The 19,731-nt window shown below is 42.6% G+C and overlaps 1 protein-coding gene across 3 annotated transcripts in view; it reads left to right on the top strand.

The window, feature by feature from the left end:
* The window catches only part of STAB2 (stabilin 2), an 88,880-nt gene that overhangs the window by 28,509 nt on the left and 40,640 nt on the right, over positions 1 to 19,731 (top strand). For all 3 annotated transcript variants that reach the window (XM_087765347.1, XM_087765348.1, XM_087765349.1), the window contains exons 17-33: positions 419 to 499; positions 1,488 to 1,640; positions 4,892 to 4,954; positions 5,747 to 5,830; positions 7,038 to 7,124; positions 7,653 to 7,764; positions 9,027 to 9,207; positions 10,252 to 10,345; positions 10,563 to 10,721; positions 11,114 to 11,209; positions 11,993 to 12,088; positions 13,087 to 13,134; positions 15,542 to 15,678; positions 16,057 to 16,171; positions 17,139 to 17,216; positions 17,384 to 17,476; positions 17,590 to 17,697. In XM_087765347.1, coding sequence (XP_087621473.1) covers positions 419 to 499; positions 1,488 to 1,640; positions 4,892 to 4,954; positions 5,747 to 5,830; positions 7,038 to 7,124; positions 7,653 to 7,764; positions 9,027 to 9,207; positions 10,252 to 10,345; positions 10,563 to 10,721; positions 11,114 to 11,209; positions 11,993 to 12,088; positions 13,087 to 13,134; positions 15,542 to 15,678; positions 16,057 to 16,171; positions 17,139 to 17,216; positions 17,384 to 17,476; positions 17,590 to 17,697 — 1,785 coding nt within the window. The remainder of the gene's footprint in view (positions 1 to 418; positions 500 to 1,487; positions 1,641 to 4,891; positions 4,955 to 5,746; positions 5,831 to 7,037; positions 7,125 to 7,652; positions 7,765 to 9,026; positions 9,208 to 10,251; positions 10,346 to 10,562; positions 10,722 to 11,113; positions 11,210 to 11,992; positions 12,089 to 13,086; positions 13,135 to 15,541; positions 15,679 to 16,056; positions 16,172 to 17,138; positions 17,217 to 17,383; positions 17,477 to 17,589; positions 17,698 to 19,731) is intronic.

Here is a 19,731-nt window from a genome sequence, read left to right as displayed (position 1 = left end):
CAGAGGTCATTCCCAGCACAGAGCGGCATCACAGGGAGCAGAGGCATGAGATCCATGTGTCCCTTCATGGGGTATCAGCACTGCTGTTTCCACAATGGTCTAAGGATGCAAACAGGGCTATTTTTAGGGAGAGATGATAACTTTACTTAGACCGGTTGCTATAATTAGGAGAAAAATTAATATCTTTTTGGGCAACAAGCTCTTCACATGCAGCAACCAGCAAGCTCAGTCAAAATTTAATCCCTCTTTGTTACACGAGCAGGTTAGGCAATGCAAGGCTGCCCATGTAGCTAGAAAAAAAGCTGATAGGGTCATTCACTCACCCTAAAGAGAATGGCGGTCTTTCTTGTGAAATCCATATGAATTTGAAAAGAATAATGATATTACATTTCTTTCAATCAATTTGTATTCATTTCAGCTAGAGGTTGCCAGCCTCGTCTCAATAGAGCACATCAGAAGCATGGCAAATCAGTTCATTTACTTTAACAGGACCAGCACTGTAAGTCAAAGGCAGCTTTCACCTGTGAACAGCTCTCTCTGATCTAGGCAACTGTTGTTTGCATGCAGGGGGAATAGAAAAAGGAGGAGGGGGGACACTAGCAGAGGACTTTCTTGCTATAATGAGGCAGAAATTTTGAACTTGCCATTCCCACCTACTGTTAGAAATTAGTATTATAAACGATGCAGAGCAAATGACTGGTATATAAGGACAGCCTGCAGTTTCTTTTTTCTTATCATTAGCTCCAGTCCAGGAACAATACTCATTTACACTCTACCTAGCTAAAAAAAAAAAAAACTATTTAAAATATTCTAAATCATTCTGTTACATATTTTGGTTATTTTAAACACTTCGCAGTGCACACATAGATATTCTTTTATTCTCTTTAATATTATAGTCTCTGATCCTGATGAACCTAGCGAACACATTTTTAAAAGTGTTAATTTGTCAGTACTTTTGCAAAACCAAACTTATCCGTTATGTTAACTCCCTTCTGTTCTTTGCATATTTTAGCCAAATATGAACATTCTGGAGAAGAGATGCACGTATGAAAATTCTTGTAAAGGCAGAGCAGTTGCATGAGTAAATGCAGAAAGAATACTTCAACCCCACCCACCCTCCCGTGACTTTTGATAGATCCCAGATTCTCTCTCACTTTTTCTCCACTTTGTCAGAGAGAGGACCAAAGCATGCTTATGCCCACTGAAATCTCTTTCTGAAGTCATCAGTAGTCTTCTCATTTTGGTCAGTCTTTTAGTCACCAGTTCCACAGGCTAACAGTGCAGATTAAGAGGAAAACTTTAGATACAGCTGTTGTAGACCAATATTCAAGAAAATGCACAACATATGCATGCTTTTTGCATAAAACAAGCATAATAAAAATAAGTAGCCAATTAAAAAAGTATGACTAGAAATTCTTGAAATTAAATTATCAGAAATTGAGAAGCTATGAAAAAATTATCATTAATAATAATTTATTGTTTCATAGGGACAAGTCTTGGTGAGTGGAGAAGAAATGGAAGAAACAGATATTGTTGCAAAAAATGGTCGCATTTATACTCTTGCAGGAGTCCTTATCCCACCCACAATTTTTCCAATTCTACCGCATCGGTGTGATGAGACAAGAAGTCAAGTTGCAATGGTAAGAGAATCACAACAAATCAATAGCTCTTTACTGCTCCATATAATGTGCTCCAGCTTCCTCTTTACTGCTTTCTCTGATATAGTCTATTAAAAGGGGGGTATTTTTGGAAATTAATATATCAGTGACATAAAGCCACCTGGCTAGCAGTACTGCACAAATACAAATAATCTCTAAATAGGGAACTCATATGAGCACATCCTATACCACTTTAACTCATCTAGTTCTTGCAGTAGCCCTTTTAAATATGTTGTCTCTCTGGTCAAACTTTTCCCTCCAGTTCCTGAATCCTACCTGTGCATACAAGTACATGCTAAGTAGTGTCGAGTTCCCAGGGAAACTATTTTGAATCAGTATTTTCATTGCTACCAAATTTTCATTGCTACCAAATTTAGGTTGGATATTAGGAAAAACAACTTCTTCACCCAAAGGGTAGTCAGGCATTGGAACAGGCTGCCCAGGGAAGTGGTTGAGTCTCCATCCCTGGAGGTATTTAAAAGATGGGTCGATGTGGTGCTTGAGGACATGGTTTAGTGCTGGGCTTGGCAGCGATAGGTTAACGGTTGGACTCAATGACCTTAAGGGTCTTTTCCAACCTTAATGATTCTGTGATTCTATGAAATATGCAGGGAAAGGAACCAGCGACTTAAAACATAATTAATTTTATATTAAATATTAGAAACATGTTATTTTTGAAAGCCACAATTTCCCCTAGCCCTGCTCTCTTCGAGTTTTCTTCAAATTAGGAATTACAAAACTGTTTCATATTTCAAAGTGTGGATTTCAACATACCTTGTTCAGTTTGGTAACACAGTACAGGCATTCACACTTGGTAACATTCAGATACTATTTCTGGTAAGAAGACTGAGTATTTTAGTTTGCAGTAAGCGTGGCTCCGATAAGCTGTTACTGGACCGTGTTCAAGCACGTATCTGGGGCAGTAACAGTTCCGGTACAGTAATGCAAAACATTTACTATCGTAACTTACAACAGTCCAGAACCACAGCCTTGAAAGAGGTTCCCAGCAGAGCTGGGCAGCATCAAAATTTAACGACGAAAACACAAGAGCTGGCACTAAAGAACTATTACCTCTGGCAGTAACTACAAAGTGCCGTATGTGCAATAGAATCATAAACCAGGCAGAGTGCTGAGCCGCAATCTCCAATACAAAAAGCTATCAACACCTAACAAATTCAAATTACACTCCAGTAATTTGAATTTCCTACCAGGAGCCTACCTACAAACTATGTCTGACATCAATCAATCCTAAAGCAACACTATGAAAAATTATTTAAGGACAAAGCAAATAGCATCTGTCACAAAAATTATTCCCCAAGCTGAAGACGGGAACTTTCGTCAGGTTTGAAGGCTTCACGCATAGTTTGAAATATAGTTTAATATCAAAGGCTTTAAGCAGAGCAACTGCTACCGAGGAGAATACCAGAGGGAGCAGTGGCTTTGCTGTTCTTACCTGGCATCGTGCATCTTCATCACTCTCAGAAAACAAGAGCAATGCCAACTTGTAAATACTACTTGTGGTACCAGTGAGAAGTGACAAACCTTGTAGGAACTGGCAGCTGTACACACCTACAGGAACTGTACATCCCTAAAGATGAAACCATTATGCTAACACATACATATCTGTACAACTGTACCTGAGTGCTGGTAATAACCGCAGGACTCCATATCTTGCTCCACCTCCTCCCAGAGGTCATCACTTCCACAGCAGACTTGGTGGAAGGGAATATACGTCTATGCTTCAGACACTTTGGTGAAAAGACAGTATCTTTATCTACTGCTGAAAATGGGCAGATTCGACCTTGCGTGGAATTGCAGAGACATTTCCCTGTTCCCCCTCTGTGGCATGGCAGAAGGGAGAGACAGGACTCCCATCCTCAGGAAAAGGAGGAGCAGGTACACGTCAATGGCTGAGACCATCGCAGGTGGAGAAAGGGAGCATGTAGGTGACACTGAGTGGCACTGAGCAGCAGGGAGAGCAACACCAACAGTGGAAAACACTTTCCACAGCAATCAGACAGATTAAGTTCTAAAGGAGGAAAGAGGTACTTGCAGGGATTTTCAGAAACGCAAAGAAAGCTAAGAGCCTAAGTCAACTTCAGCCACGACTACACAGCTTATCAAAGAGTTTTATAGCGCCCAAATGTATTTGCCAAAATACATCTGACCGACAGACCTTTAAAACATAGTAGCGGCATTGGTACCTCAACTATTTGACGCGCAAATGCTTTTGGTAAGTGTGGTCCTTTATTCCTTTAAGTGCTGTAAAATACGAGGGACTACTAAATCCAAACCAGTACCTAATTCTTTCCCCACAGCTCCAGTGATAAATCGACGGGTAAAATGCCACAATTCAGGTTTGTGGTCACTCGTCCACTGATTATGAAACACAGTGAAGTAACACATCAGGTGCGGGCTCTAGGATTTATTCTAACTTGGTTGAAATGCAAGATATTAGCAGTCACAAGCAACACGGCTTTGACAAACTCCATATCTGAAAGGCTCAACCTCTCTGAAGTTATTGTATGTTGAGCCTGTCAGAGGACTCACCTTTAAAACTACCACTAGAGTTTATATCTCCTCAGCGCTGTAACTGCCAGTCTCTGTCACCACCACATGGTGATAAGTTAGCTAGTGGGGAAAGGCAACCGACAGGTGAAGACAAAAACAGTTATACACCGCTGGATCGTAGCGGAATACAGGATCTATGACATGGAAGCAAAGAATATTTTTCTTTCCACCGTCTGTACACAAGACAAATTTGTGTTCGCACTGTCTATACATGAGACTCAACTAATTTGTGGTCTTCCTCGGAAGAAATAAAAAAATTCTCATAGAAGTTACATGTACAGACTGCACCAGACCCTCAGACTATATATATTATTATATAATATAATATTAATATATTATACCGGGTTGAGCAAACAACACCAGTGCACTTGTGCCCATGCTTATCTTCTATTTAGGAAGCTGCCAGTTCTTTAAAAGAAGGGAGCAGGGGCAGGACAAATGAAGATAAAAAGGGGAAGGTGGAAATGAACAACCACTCAGCAAAAATCAGAGCCAGCAGATATCGTCCTGGTGCCGCTGCTGGGTTCCAGATCCATGCTGTGACAGATAAAAGTCATAAAACAGATGTACTTAAAATTTACAGGGTATATCATCTATAAGTATGCATCTCGGTAGTTGGCATAATGCCTTTTCAACTGACTGTCCTTATTGTTTTCATCTAGAGTGCCTGTGCAAGTTGCTTTTCGCATGCATTGGCTCCCTGTCCGCAGGATTCAAAGCCCATCGTAAGTGACATTTCCTGATAGATTCCTCAGTTGTACAAAATGCATAGAGGGAAGGGGTCCCCATATGTTGATTACTGCTCTCCCAATATAGGGAGCAAAATAACCAGATATAAATACAGGACACTGCATAAAAATACGAATGCAGATGATACTTTAGCCTCTTTTTAGCAATGACTGAAGCATCAAGTAATTTCAGCATTATTTTGTTTGTTGTTGCAAGATCCCTCATAGACTTCACAGAAGCTCTGACTCTTTTCTCAGGTAAAGTAAGATCTATTTAGGATAAGCTTTGGCAGAAGAGGGAGCTGAGGATAAGAATTGCTACAATTATGCTCTGAGAGTTAGTAAACAAAAAACAGAAGAGGGATACATTTAAAATAGACCTCACATCTGTTAAAAATTTCCTTTTGATTAAGCATCTTCCCAGAACTGACTGTCTGCAGAAGTAGCTTCAGAAAGGATTGAAAATCTTCCATCTGCTTTGCATCTAAGAGATGCAAATCTGGCTGCATGTTTCTCCACATACAAAACTCAAGCCTAGCTACCACAGGAATTTTATTCCCCATGTTATAAAGAAATCACGGGTAGTTAGTCCTATATGCCTTTATTCAGTAATAATGAAAAGAAAGCTCATATCATGAAAAAATACATAATTTAATAAATTTCTAAAATGCAACGCTATAGCGAGGTGCTTTCTGTTCTCTGGTTAAATTATGCTGCGATATTAAGACTGTATCACAGAACTGTACTTTCCTTAGAAATACTAATGCTTCCATTTTGTGCATGTTCCAGCCTTTCTCAAAACGGAGATGCATTATTGAAGGCCCAACCTTTCAAAGAACTGGCTGTGCTAGATCCTGCAATATAACGATAAAGGTACAGAGTTGTGGTTTCTTAAGGTGAAACTTTTATTTAAGTTTTCCAAAACACTGTCTGTTGCATTGTGAACTTTCCTTTTGGAGTTAAGATATGTTGGGAGATGTCCATGTAGTTTCCATATGCTTCTACAGGGGGCTGAGAGGAGCTACTGTAAATCTTAGAGCAAAATACTAGGCAAATTCCAGTGAGGTTTTTTAGCTGCCATATGGTATTGATAGCAATGCTTTCATACTCTGTAAACTCAGGAGTTTTCACATAAGACCCCAAGCCCAAATGTTGTCATTACGCCATACAGCTTCACCCACGAAGAACAGGACATCTTGTTCACCCCTGGTCCCCGCCTCTCCTGTCCCAGGACTTCACATGATATTGGGTAACAATGACCGGGAAACACTCCTGGGAACCACGCTCCACTTGCTCTGCTTGGCAAGCCTAGTCCTCGGAGAAGTCATTAGCCCCTGAGAAGTACTTACGCTTTTCTGGCTCCTGGGGCTCCTAAACGGGCTTCTGCATTTCATGACCATCATTAAGTAACAAGCAGAGAAGTCTACAAATCCACAAGCTTTGAGAGCCTTTTGCTAATTCCTATTTCCCTTGAATCACAGACATAAATGAGTTTTTTTTCTAATACACTTTCTGTGCTCTTGATAAATAAATGGATCTAGCTGCCAACTCATAATTAAAACAAAAGATGCAGCCAAGAAAAACATTTAGGGCTGTGTAGCGGCTAAATCCCATACTGGTGCATGGGGAAGGAGAAAGATCAAAGCAGCGTGTCTAGCTTTCACAGCATCTCCCTGGGGTAAAACGTATCTTTGAGTTCCTGATCTCAACACAAAGGAGACTGCCTGCCTCTGAATTGCACTGCGCTCCCACAGGCAAATATGAGAGTGCACGCAATATGAGCAGACACACAGAGGCACAGTCATAACTGGTGACAGGACGGGGATTTTTAACACTGATGAGTCTGATAAGAACAAGGGAAGGATCTGGTGGTCTGTGCATCCCCTTCTTGGGCTGCCAACACCCCTCCTGGTTTTAACGAGGCCATTGCAGAGGTGGTTCTGGTTCAGCACAAGCCTTTTAAGAGCCAGCTACCCCTACAGGCCTTTGCCAGAGGGGCAAAACACGACGGAGAGCTGTCTTTTGTGCACTGCCTCTGCACTAAGGCACTGGAAAAGCGGATATTTGCTTTATTTCACAGGAACCAAAGTGTTGCAAAGGCTTCTTTGGCCCTGACTGCAGTCCGTGTCCAGGAGGTTTCTCCAAACCCTGCTCAGGAAACGGGCAGGTAAGCAGAGCATCTGGCAGCACCCTGCACACCCACAGCGGGAAGGACAGGCTGTGTCCCAAAAGCCCCTGAAGCACTTCTGCACAACAGGAACGTCAGGCTCCACAAGAGCTGCACCCTCCATTTACGTCCAGTGGTGGCCGTGAATTTCAGGTTCAGTTATACGGAGGAAGGAAAAATGAATCGGCCTCCTCTCAGATGTCCAAATTGCAGGTTTCTGTGGTTCCAACACACAGGCAAAGCTGGGGCTGGGTGACCCACTCTGATACTTTTAGTTTGCACGGCACAGGGTAAAGACCTAGCTCACTATTTTCATTTTAAAATTGCAAAGGAGGGTAGAATACACAGCAGCAAACTACAAGCACAAGGAAAGCTTTAGCTTTGAAACATCTTTTTTATCAAAGCTGAGATTCTTCCTGGTAGTCTATTACAGTCATAATACAGACAGGAATATAGTCCCTTTTCTAGGGGAAGGATAAAGATTCATTTCAATTTATACATAGAAATCATCTCTCTTCCATATCACAGTGCATGGATGGCTTGGGTGGAAATGGGACCTGCATTTGTGCTGAGGCATTTCACGGCTCACGCTGTCAGTTCTGCTCAGACCCTGGCAAATACGGACCTCAGTGTGACAAAGGTAAGTACAGCCATAGTTCCTCAGCCCAAGAGCATGGTCTATTTCTTTTGGACACTAGTAACGTTAAGGTAGGAGTTAACTGCTTGCTAAACAGTCTCTACAGAAGATGAGCAAGGTCTCTCAGGGGTACTTTCATTTCTCATTTCAAAGGGATACATCATAAACCCAGAGTCAGTGAAAATCTTCTCACTGACTTAATTGGGCTTTCTGCAGGGGCCATAGCTTGCTTTACATTAATTTATTGTTCTTTTCTTTTCTGTCTCCCTTGCATAAGTAATTGAAAAGAAAATCTTTGCTGTTCCATTCCCATCTGGTATTGCTCACAACAGAACAGATTCTGCCTGCAATGACAAACATATGTAATCTAAGAACAACTAGATCTATAAACAGATTGTGTTTAGGGCCACTTCATAACCATCTTTACTGAATAATTTCTGATCTATTGAATAGCTTATAGTTTTAGCAGTCATCTTCTATATACTGACAGATTTAATCCTGCTATGTCAAACCATACTACATTTCAGAGCCTACAGAAAATACATCAAATATAGATATATTCCCCATCTACAAAATCATTTTTAGTTTTTTTTTTGCTATGAAATAGTCTGTCGTTCCTGAAGCACAGCTGACTCAAAGGTTCAGAGCTACATAGACAAAAACAGAAAGACAAATTCCATAAGAAAAGGCTGTATTGCCTAAGCTTAAGCTCTACGTATTGGCTTAACTAGTCACCACTGGCACTTCTTGGGATTGCAGAAGGCTTACCTGCTCTGTCCTTTGGGCACATTTCTCTGCCTCCCAGCAGCACTAATCAGTCCAGCCCCAGCAAAGTGCTGGTAGGTCTGTCCTGCTGCTCTGTGTACTAGCCCAGCACTGTGCAAGTTATAGGATTGTGAACTCGGTATTAAAAGGCTTCCCATATCACTGAAAGTATACCAAAAGTTGTGCAATGAAATAACTTTAGCCTTAATAGCCTGGGACATAGTATTTTGTTCCTACTTCTCTGAAGTACTTTGACTTTCATTGATAGATAAGTGCACTATAGATACAAAATAGATTTTAAATAGTTAATCCATAAAACACACCTGAAAAGACATGGATATGATAAATAAAGAATAAGTCCCCCAACAAAGTGAGACTTTAAAAATACATAAGTTTAGATTCTAGAAAAAAAGAGGAGGACCCAATTCATAAGAAATTCTGTGTAAGGATATATGCCTTTTACCACTATGGAATTGTACACTGTAATTTATCTCTGGTAGAGTGCCTCTGCATTTATGGGAAGTGCAATAACCGAATAGACAGCGACGGGATCTGTGTTCCTGGGTCATGCAGAAGTGGATACACGGGGAAACTCTGTGATAAGCAGATTGTTCCCTGCGAGCCCTCCCTACGGCTCTGCCACGCACATGCGGACTGTCAGCTTAGCGATGGTGCAGTGAGGTAAGACAGTAACTTGCATCTAATTAATATTAACGATGATGCAGCTCTTTTCCTATTTGCTTGATCAAAACAGCACCTTGTAGCAGTACACAAACATCAGCTGCTGAAATACCGCTATGCGGCAAATAAGCATAAACATGCACCACATCGACCTTGAGTTGCAAGATAGTAATTAAGAGTTCTCAATGCCCTATCGTGTACCTTATATTTAACACTGATAAGATAGATGTATACGGATCTGACCCTTGTTCAGAAGGCTGCCTTCCTACCAACATCTACAAAGGCTCTTAGGAACTTTTTATTTCTACCTGTCCCTTAGTGAATTAGGAGTTTGAGCCTTGTTGAAAAACAATGAAATTCGCAACCAGTTTGGGGATAGATAGCTCACTCTGGTCAGCTCAGGTAACATTTGCATGCCACAACACCGCAGGCTTCAGCACAGGCTCTCCAATCCTGACAGAACCGGTCATAAAACTCTGTTACAGCTGCCTTGCGCTTGCCTCACGCTCACCTTCACGTGCAGCAAGTTTGCCTCTTGCTGCAGTGTATTCATAATGAGCCACCACAGAAAGCAGAATGTGGGATGCTGTGTAACTTGAGTGCTTATGAAATTACCTCCAATATGAGTTAATCCGGGGGGGGGGGGAACGAGACGACGGAGGGGGGGACATGACACCCAGGGAAAGAGGGGGTCTCGTTGTCTTGCATGCATTTCAGGGAGAGAGTGCTATCTTCTGTGTCAGTGAGAGAGAACAAGCCCAGCTCATAATTTAGCGCTATTAGCTTACCTTTGTAAAGGTCACATCAGCACAGAATTAATTTCACTCCCTATCTCATATACAGAGAATGGATCCCTGATTTGACTAAATTAACCCAGTCAATATTTTGGAAAAAAACCATAATGTATGCACTTAAGCTATTTGCATCATGAATCCAAGGTTACCAATTTTAAGCTGCCTATAAATAGCATATTACAACAGAAAACAATCACTTCACAGCTGCTCTATCAAGTTTAATGCCTCCCTCCTCCTCTTGTCTCTATAGCTGTGTTTGCAAACCCGGTTACGAGGGAGATGGCATGAGCTGCAGCAAAATTGATCCTTGTGCCACTTTAAACCCAGGTGGCTGTAATATCAACGTAAGTATGAACTTTACCCACAGAGCCTGACACCATAGAAAAGTAGGCAGTAAGGAAGGTTTGACCAGAAACCATTGCAGAAGGAAGAGTCACAATTTTCACTGCAATTTCAAGCTCTTTCCCCCGATAGCAGCATCACTATTGCTTAGACAAGCCTTATACCTAAAGCCAGGTGCCACCTAACCGTCCTGAACAGATGCCTCTGCCTCTCTCCCAGGCCGAGTGCATTCAGACAGGCCCAGGAGAGCACACGTGCGTTTGCCAGGCAGGATGGACAGGCAATGGAAAGGACTGCTCAGCCATCAACAACTGCCTGCTGCCCACCACGGCGGGGTGCCATGAAAATGCCACCTGCATATACATTGGGCCCGGTCAGGTACATCGTCTCACATTCATTGCCACCTTCCGCACTAGTCCTCACCCATTTTGCTCTGCCAGTGCTTCCTACCCTGTTTTCTTCCCCAAATTCTCCTCTCCCTCCCAGCCACAAGGCTACTTCCACACGGCGCTCTCTACCCAAAGCAGTCTTGTTCAGTTCGTATCCCAGAACTCCCTCCCTCCTACGTGGTGGTATTCTGGTAGCAATTCTTTTTAGTAAGTACATGAGCAGATATCAGGTATAAAGGTCTTCTGGAGATATTAATCAGTGTCATTCCACTGAAGTCAATGGACCTACGCAGAAACACAGAGAGACTAATTCACCACATCTCCAATATGCATGCTATTTTAATCATTTTAATGAACTGTTGTGTTTTATTGAAATAACAGAATGACTGCAAGTGTAAGGATGGATTTCAGGGGAACGGAATTGAATGCACACCCATAAACTCATGCCTGGAACAAAATGGAAAATGCCATCATCTGGTGAGTAATTAATCATTCCCTGAACAAAGTGTTCAGATACATATCACACCTCGCCTCCTGCGCACACCATAGAGCTTCCTTGCCATTTCAAGCCTGCAATTTCTGTCTTAGTTGCAATAAAGCTTTCCAAGCAGTGCTACAAGCACCAAAAATGCTATGTGAACCACATCGGTATGGTAATGCGCTGAGGACAGACAGCAAGGACCGATCCCAATTCTGCCTGTACAGAAGGACTGTCTTGAGCCTGGAGTAAATAAATGCTGCTTCTCTACCAGCAATTACAATTTGGATGCAATAGCCTGTTGAGATGTTTACTCAAGTCACGCATCTCTACGCGGGCATCTATCAGCTCTATCAGTAGCTGCATGCGTTCAGCAGACTTGCAGGCTCTGCTGTGCTCTGTAGGGCCTGCAAGAGCCACACCAGCCTCAGGTGGGACGCAGGGACAGAGCTAAAGAAGAGCATGGGGGAGCAGAGGATGGGTCTGCGGTAGTCAGGTGAAAGAACAGGGCCCAGTTTATGGAGGGAGGAAGTAAGAAAGGGTGGACTGAAGGTTTAGACTCCTAGACTTAGTGGAGGGTGAGCAGATGAGGGAGTTAGTGCCCTCAGCTGGTGGAGTTTTGTCCTATAGGAGGGCGAGGACGTCCATGGAAGATGGTATGAAGATCCTTTGTTAAGGTTATGTCTGTATATGAATGTGTGTAAGGAAGAGGGTTTACAGCCCATCCTTGCTCTTGAGTGGTCTCCTGAATATTTGACAAATTCTCTCTTTCTGGTTCAAAGGCAACTTGTCAGTTTGAGTCTTCACATGGCTGGGAGTGTGTGTGCCCAAAGGGCTACGAAGGAGATGGTAGAATATGCTATGGAAACGCTGCAGAAGTAAGTAAGATGGTCATCTTCTCTGAGCACAGGACCTACTGCACAGTTTTCACGCTGGATCTTAACCAGAGAGATAGCAAAGCCATTATAAACAGTTAGAAAAATGATGCCCACCAGTGCAGATAGCTATCTGCAGACAGTGTTCCTGCTGGAGACTCTTGCCTGATACAAAAATGATCTGTTGTGTTTAAAAGCATAGCTTGGAAAGGGGCCTAAGGGATCCGAGCATATTTCTTTAAGACAAATTGAAAAATGCCAGCCCCAGAGGCCTAACATGCAGAAGTGCTAAGCACTCACCTCCCAGCTGGGAGCGGCAAGCACCCAGCTCTTCTGAAGTTCTGCCTTGAGGTCTCTCTCAGTGGAAACAGTCAATTTATCATGTTAAAACCAACCATGCTGACCAGCAGGCAAATAAAACCAAAACAAGTAAATTGGTGAAATAAATACACATTTAACAGCATAGGAAAAATGAAAATATCAGCTGTCCCAGCCATTGGCAATAACCTTACATGGTTCTTAGCACTATCTGTCGTCCCTGCTCATACCGTCATCTATCTCTGTTCAAAGTACTGTGGCAGAATAAAGGCTCTCCACTTGCAGGGTGATATGTAAGATGCTGTACAAATACCAATCAAAACAACATACCTTTTTTAAATCCATTTTGCACTGAAGAAAATATTTAGGTTTACATTCCCAGAAAAATAACGCTTAGCCTGAGGTCAGTACACGTTACGTACCCAGGTCAGGCACACCTAATACACCTAAGCAACAGATGGCCTGATTTTTAAGAGAGTTGGTAACTCACCATTACCAGAAAGTATCAGTACTAGAAAAACATGAATGTTCTCCCTTTTCACACATACTGAAAATTGCTCCTCCATTGCACATCAGCAAGGCCAGACACAGCGGATTACACCACAGGCTACAGCAAGAGTACTTTGGTACAGCTAAAGCTATAGCTTGCATACTCATTGCGCTCTCTTTCTCTTTCTAATCAGGAATTATCTACTCTGTCAGAAGCAGCTGCATTTAACCAATGGGTTAATGTAAGTACACTTCATGGTTGATTTTTTTAATATGTTCAAGTTTGCAGAAATACATGAGCCTTTTAGCCTTTAGAAATAGCAGCCTCACAGCCATATTCCCATCACATAACAGAGGCCCAAGCTCTGGAGAGGCACTGAAGTCTCTCTCCCACCAGTAACGGTGAGGCTGATCATCTGGTTCCCTATTTCTGCCTGAAAACCAAATTCTGATCTCAAAGTCAGGCAAGCAAGGAAGCTCCACAGGCAGAAGAGCACATTATAAGCCCATTCTCTGAGGCAGGGGGCTACGTAAGCCATGACTCACTCTGTACGTAAATACACCGCAGTCCAGATGACCAGCAGCAGGGTACAAGCAGAGCCTGAATATGCGCCCAAGCGGCTCCTTCCAACTTCCCTCATTCAATAAAACTACAAGTAAGTGGAGAGGGAAGGCAATGCCTTACCCTCCCCATTTTCACTGAGCCCCGTGCCAGGAAAACGCAACCGTATGGTTGGTCGTACGTGGGCTGCTGCCACAGCAAGCAAGGAGGAAAAAACTCAGTCTGTGCAGGCTTGACTGAGGTGCAGGAAATGAAGGAAGAGATTAGCTTGTTTGGCTTCAGATTAGGGAAGAAACACCAATTTAGATACGGGAAAAAAAAAAAAAAAAGAGGTTCTAGATAGCTTGGTTGTCACTGTCTACTTTTTATTTTCACATGCTATCTATTACTAGGACAGCAGTAACATTAGAGGTCTTACCCCACTGTGGTTGGCACTGTATGAATAAAGATCAAAACCAGTTTCTCCCAAAGAGCTTAAAACCTAAATATAAGAAGTGTATAGCAAATACATGGCAAACAGAAAGGAACAGGGATATGTTAATGAATAGCGTCAGAAGCAGAAGTCACAGCATATTAGCTGCTTTCATGATTTTCAAAGTTAGACAGCTCAGGGATCATTAAAGCACACGATTGCAACAGGGACCTCAGGGGGCTGCTTAAAAGAGAGGCCAGTGTGGCTAATTTAAAGCAGTTACCTGCCTGGCCCTGGGCTCAGGCTGCATCACTGGACACTGTAAAGAGAAACTAATGAAGTTAACAAAATGAGCACAATAGGAAAGGCTAACGTGCTCTTTAGATAATGAAGGGGGGGGGGGGGAAATGAGGGAGCAGATTCTGTATAATCTATTGAAACACAGATGTGGAAATTTCTGCTACACTTCAGAGAAATGTTATCCCTTAAATTAAATAATGGTAGCTACAAATATGAGCGAAATAGGGAGTTGTAGCCATCTGTGGGGTTTTTAGCTTCATACTTGAGCAGGAATGTGATGTTTACCACTTTTTATAACCGAGTATTTTTCTTGCTGGCCAGGAAGGATGAGAAAGGGAAGTCTGTTGATATTTCTATATTTAAATATTTGGAAGGTGACAGTGATGATGGCTAGAAAGAAAGATGATCTTAACAGAGACAAAATTCACAGCTATTTAAGGGAGCCGATTCCCTTCTTGACTTAAAACCCAGTATGGGTATTGAAGGACTATCCAAAACAAGCCAGCTTCCAGGCAGAATACCAACTGCAAAAAGGTAGAATGCAAGCTCATATTGCTCCCTCAAGTTTTGCAGTATCAAAAATGGCAAGTTGTGGAGCCTGTGAAAAGTTTAGAGAACCATATCTTCAACAAGATCCCATTGAAATCTTTAGCTCTCCTTTTTCTACCCCACAAAAAATCCACGCAACTGGAAAAATCCTCTCCAGTGGAGGCTCTCTCCAGCCTTAAGGTAGACACAAACATATGGAAGATGAATCAGTCCACGCATACTACAGAGCCCACATCCCCCATCTAAAATTAGGGCTGTCAGCAGCAAGCCCCACTGCAGTGCTAGTGGGCACAGATATCCCTTGGACATCTTGAAAAATCCCAGCCATGTTAAATAGTCTTATTCCAAATGGGAACATTGTGTCATGTGGGTTTCTTATTTCATAGTTCATAATCCTTCTGTCTATTAAATAGCATGGAGTGCTCTGTAAGAGCAGGTTACTTGAAGTTATCAGTAACCAGTAGTATTTATGACCATGGTTTTTTTTTCTTTTTTTAACATTCAAGCGTATAAAAAAGAATCCATGAGACAGACTAACTTTTGTGTGAGGCTATGTATGTGTTTCATAATAAAAAACAATTCTGGCCTAAACATTGCTTCTGCCCTTTAAATGCTGGCAATCTATTCTGTAAAAAACAGACACTCATTTACCATTTTTATACAGCTCTAAGTACTTTTTTTTCAAGTCATTGCTCAGTATAATAGTTTTTCCTCTCCAGGCCGGTCACAAAGCACGTCACATACTCCACCTTGCTAAAAAGTCACCAGCTGCTATTTATAGATCGTCCTCGGGATTAATTATTTTACGCTTTTTGCTTTCATGCAGGAGGCTGAGATAAACTCTGTGTTGTCCACCACCTCAAACCTAACTGTCCTCGTGCCTTCTCTTCAAGCAATTGAAAACATGGATGAAGATGAGAAAGCCTTTTGGTTGTCAAAAAGTAACATCCCAACTCTACTGAAGTATGTTAATGGGTTTGGGTTGGGTTGGGGCGGGGGGGAAGGTGTATTAATGAATTGCTTTCCATTCCAAACAAGACTTTGGTCTAAGTCTCTAAAGCAAGACAGCTCTTACATTTTTAAGGGAGGGACACAGGATTCCCCTTCTAGTTACAGTGGTATAAATCTCTGTAGCAACTCCACTGAAAACAAAGACATTATTTGTATTATGTCAGAAATGTTTAAAGGCCAAGCTGAGATCAGAACATAGCTGAACTAGGTATTGCACAAACAATTCCTGCTTTAACCACAGTTTTAGACACACTAAGCATATAGATCTGAAAAAAAAAAAAAAAAAAGAAAGAAAATACAAAACCTTTAAATTCAGTTAATTTCCTTTAGGTATCATGTATTGACAGGAGCTTACAGCTTTGCTGATTTCCAGAATTTATCATCCTCCGACACGCTGCCAACATCTCTACAGAGCAACTTCCTACACTTGTCTAAAGAAAATGGGGTGAGATGACCTGCAAACCTCTGTGGTATCATACACCAAAGCCTGACCATCACTGCCACTACCTTTCTTGTTTTACAAAACCACACAGACGTTATGTACCTGCATTTAAAAAAAGACCATGTCATAAAATCAAAGGAAGAGATCAATTATATTGGGCCCTCTGGGAGAAACATTAACTTGATTTTCTCCACCACTTTACCTAGCTGAAATTTGTTCACAATATTATTTATTCCTAATGTCCCAGTAGCTGCTGCAATTGCTGGACAATCTCGTAGCCAAACGGAAGCGCAGCCCCTTCCTGGAGCAGCCTGTGTGAACTAATTTAAGACAAAGAGCATCAAGGAAACCCAATAACTTATTTTAGGGAACAGGGAAGGTAGGAAGAAGCAGTGATACCGTGTACATGTCTGCATGTGCAATGTGATAGTCCCAAACCACCGGACGGTATTTTTAACGGTAAATAACTACAACTGACAACGCTTCTCCCTCAGCCTCTTTATTTAGTACTCCATGTTCTGAGGAGGATTTTCTGGGAATCCATATGGCACGTTTAAGCACTTTGTCCCCATTAAGGGAGGGAAAAGTTCCCTTTGCCTCCCTTCCCTGAGGGAAAAATCATGAATGGGGTCCTTCAAAGCTGCACAGACACAGGAGCACTTAAATCAGCACAGGAGCTCATTCTGCCGTGGGGGGGTGGGGGACGGGGAGCGCACCTGCCCCAAATAACCATCCCAGTGTGAGTGACCCCATGGCTTTGCCGGTCTGCACGCAGAGAGCAGCACCAAGTGCCAAAGTCGCCTCTCCGACACGCAGTTCCCCGAGGGCAGGTGCACGCTGGCATAAGCGGAGCCATGGTGGAGCCCCAGGCAAGCGTTTGGGAAGGCATGGAAATCCACAGCATGAACCACCAGGAAAACACTGCCACCACGATGGCAAAAGCAAACCGTTTCTCCTTTCCTTCTTTCAGAACCTCACCCTCGAGGGCGCTCGCATTGTGGCTGGCGACATCGCATCCACAAACGGGATCATACATGTTATTGATAAGGTATATGGCCACATAGGGAGCTTTTTCCCTCTGCACCACAAGCAGTGGAAAATAATTAACAACTCTTGGAAAAAAGCATTCGCGCAGGACAGCATTTTCTCCTGCATCTGATCCTTGCAGCTGCTAGCACAGCGTGTGCACATGTGGGCTATCTGCTCCCTTTTCAGGTTCTGACCCCCCTCCGCAGCACCGTCATGCCGAGGCTGCTGGCCCGCCTAGAGCAAATGCCCGATTACTCCATTTTCAGAGGCTACGTTATTGTAAGCTTTCACATCCTTTTAAGAACAGAAGCAGTTCTTTGCTGTGTTTGCATTTAGACTGGTATCAGACTATCAGCAGTCATTCTGATTTGTTTTTATGTGTTTCACAACAGGAATACAGCCTGGCAAGTGAAATAGAAGCTGCAAACACATACACAGTCTTTGCCCCAAATAATGATGCCATAGAAAATTACCTAAGGGATAAAAAGTCTGCTACTCTGGTATGTATTACTTACAAGACTTGTCTCTAGCTCCTTAGTATCTCATTTCTGTTTCAAGTGGATGGATTGAGAGGAAACAGAAATAGGAAGAGGGATTTGTTTTCCAGAAATCCAGTAGGTTTTATTTTGTTTTTAACACCAGAAGAGGTGAGGAGGGATGGATCCATCTATATTTTCCTGGCTTGCTAGAAGAACCTAGCTATTTGGTCTGGGTTTTGTCCTTCTCTAGATTAAAATTATGCTGATAATATCCAAGACATTTCATCAGTAGACTTTTTTTTTTTTTTTTTTTTTTTTTTTTGCAAAGAGGATCAGTACAGGAATGACCAGAAATAACACTGAAATGCGTTTCCTAGGTGAACAAGTCCAGTCCCCTGTCATCACTGGCAACCTCATCATTAATAATTCCACAAAATATTCTGACTCTTCCTTAAAACTATCCAGATGCTTGCCCTGTCACTCCTGCAGGACTGCTATTGCCCAGCCACTTTCCGCAGACCATTTCTAATCCCAGTTTACAAGCACCGTTGGCTTCTCCTGGCTAGAAAAGTTTCCTTGGGCAAACCCCGTTGCTGCTGCCCACTCCCAGGAGCCCCACGCCAGGCTCAGGCCTGACCTGGCTACCAGCTCCTCCCACCGGCACAGACATGTCCATCCCACCTGCCCTGCTGACCTCAGTCCTCATCCCCAGAGCTAGTTTATATTATTTTGACAGCACACCTCTGGCCAGTTTATATCCCTTTATTCTTACGCCAGGAATATGCTTTAGCTGAAATAACTTTTTCTCTCTGGCATTTGTGCCTGACGTATTCACAAGGCCAAACAGCCTTCTCAGTCCTGTCGGTCTCCTCCCAAGATAAGCTATCCATTTTCTGCATCATCCCAGCACCCTTCTTTGCATTTGCTCCAGTTTGAAACAGCTTTATCAAACACGTGTATCGAGAGCCACACCTTGCAGAGGAAGCTTCACCCATGACTTGCTCAATGACATTAATACTTCCCTGCCTCTTCCATAAATATTTACCCTGCCACATCCTGTCCCTACTTTCATGGTCTCCACTTACAGCCAGGAAGCTGAGGAGTACAGGGTTCAAATGACTCGTCCCAAAACATTTATCACCAACCAGCAGACTCACAGCAAAAGTCCCACTTGCTGCCTCACCAGAAGAATTCATGCACGATCAAGCTACGTCTGCTCAAATGACTTTTGAACAGTATTTTAATTAGTTTCATGACACGACATCACCATTTCCGCATGACTATAAGAAGCATTTATCACAAACTTTGAAAGACACATAGGTAGCTTTAAGACATCAATCCTGTTGGATTTGGGTTACACACACACAGAAATCCTTTTCATTTCCACCACTTACCAATATATTTCTTCTGTCTTTCTTCCATACTCCCAACCTTGCTTCATCTGGCAATCTGACAAAGAAAATCAGAAAACAACCATAAGGTTAAGCCTGCCTAAGCCTTGTCTTCTTCATCAAACACCTCGGGAGAATTCTGCCACAGAGGGAAGAGACCCTATTTCTTGGCCTCGCTAGAAGCAAGGTTTTGTTCTCACTCTGCTGGTGATTAAAGACAGAAATGGAGATGCATGAGAGTTAACTTTTCCTCCAAAGCATTCAAGTCAGGAGGATTAAATAGGGTTGGACATTGATGGAGGTCTACACCTTATAAATTAGCTCTATCTTAATTCCCACCTTCTTGCCTGCAAATATTTCTTCATCAAATCTGTGGAAAACAAAGCAGAATGAGTCCCACCCTATGAGATGTAAAGACCACTACTTCACCCTGTGGGCAAAGCCAGGCAACATCACAAATCTTGCAAACTGGGGTTGTTTCACAGTTTCACACACTTTTGAAGGAGCCGAAGGTCAAGGAGCAGTACGAATGTTCATAACAAGGGGACAGCAGGCAATGGGATTTCCTACAAGCACCATTTGTTGCAAAGACATACAGCTTCAGCAGCACTATATCTGTTGTCTAGGCAGCTCCTAAACCCTCCAAATGCCCCAGCTTCACTCA

This window comes from Nipponia nippon, unplaced genomic scaffold (assembly GCF_047370975.1).
Source record: "Nipponia nippon isolate SJK-2023a ecotype South Korea unplaced genomic scaffold, ASM4737097v1 scaffold_3, whole genome shotgun sequence".
Taxonomy (NCBI): domain Eukaryota; kingdom Metazoa; phylum Chordata; class Aves; order Pelecaniformes; family Threskiornithidae; genus Nipponia; species Nipponia nippon.
This window is presented reverse-complemented; position numbering and strand designations above follow the sequence as displayed.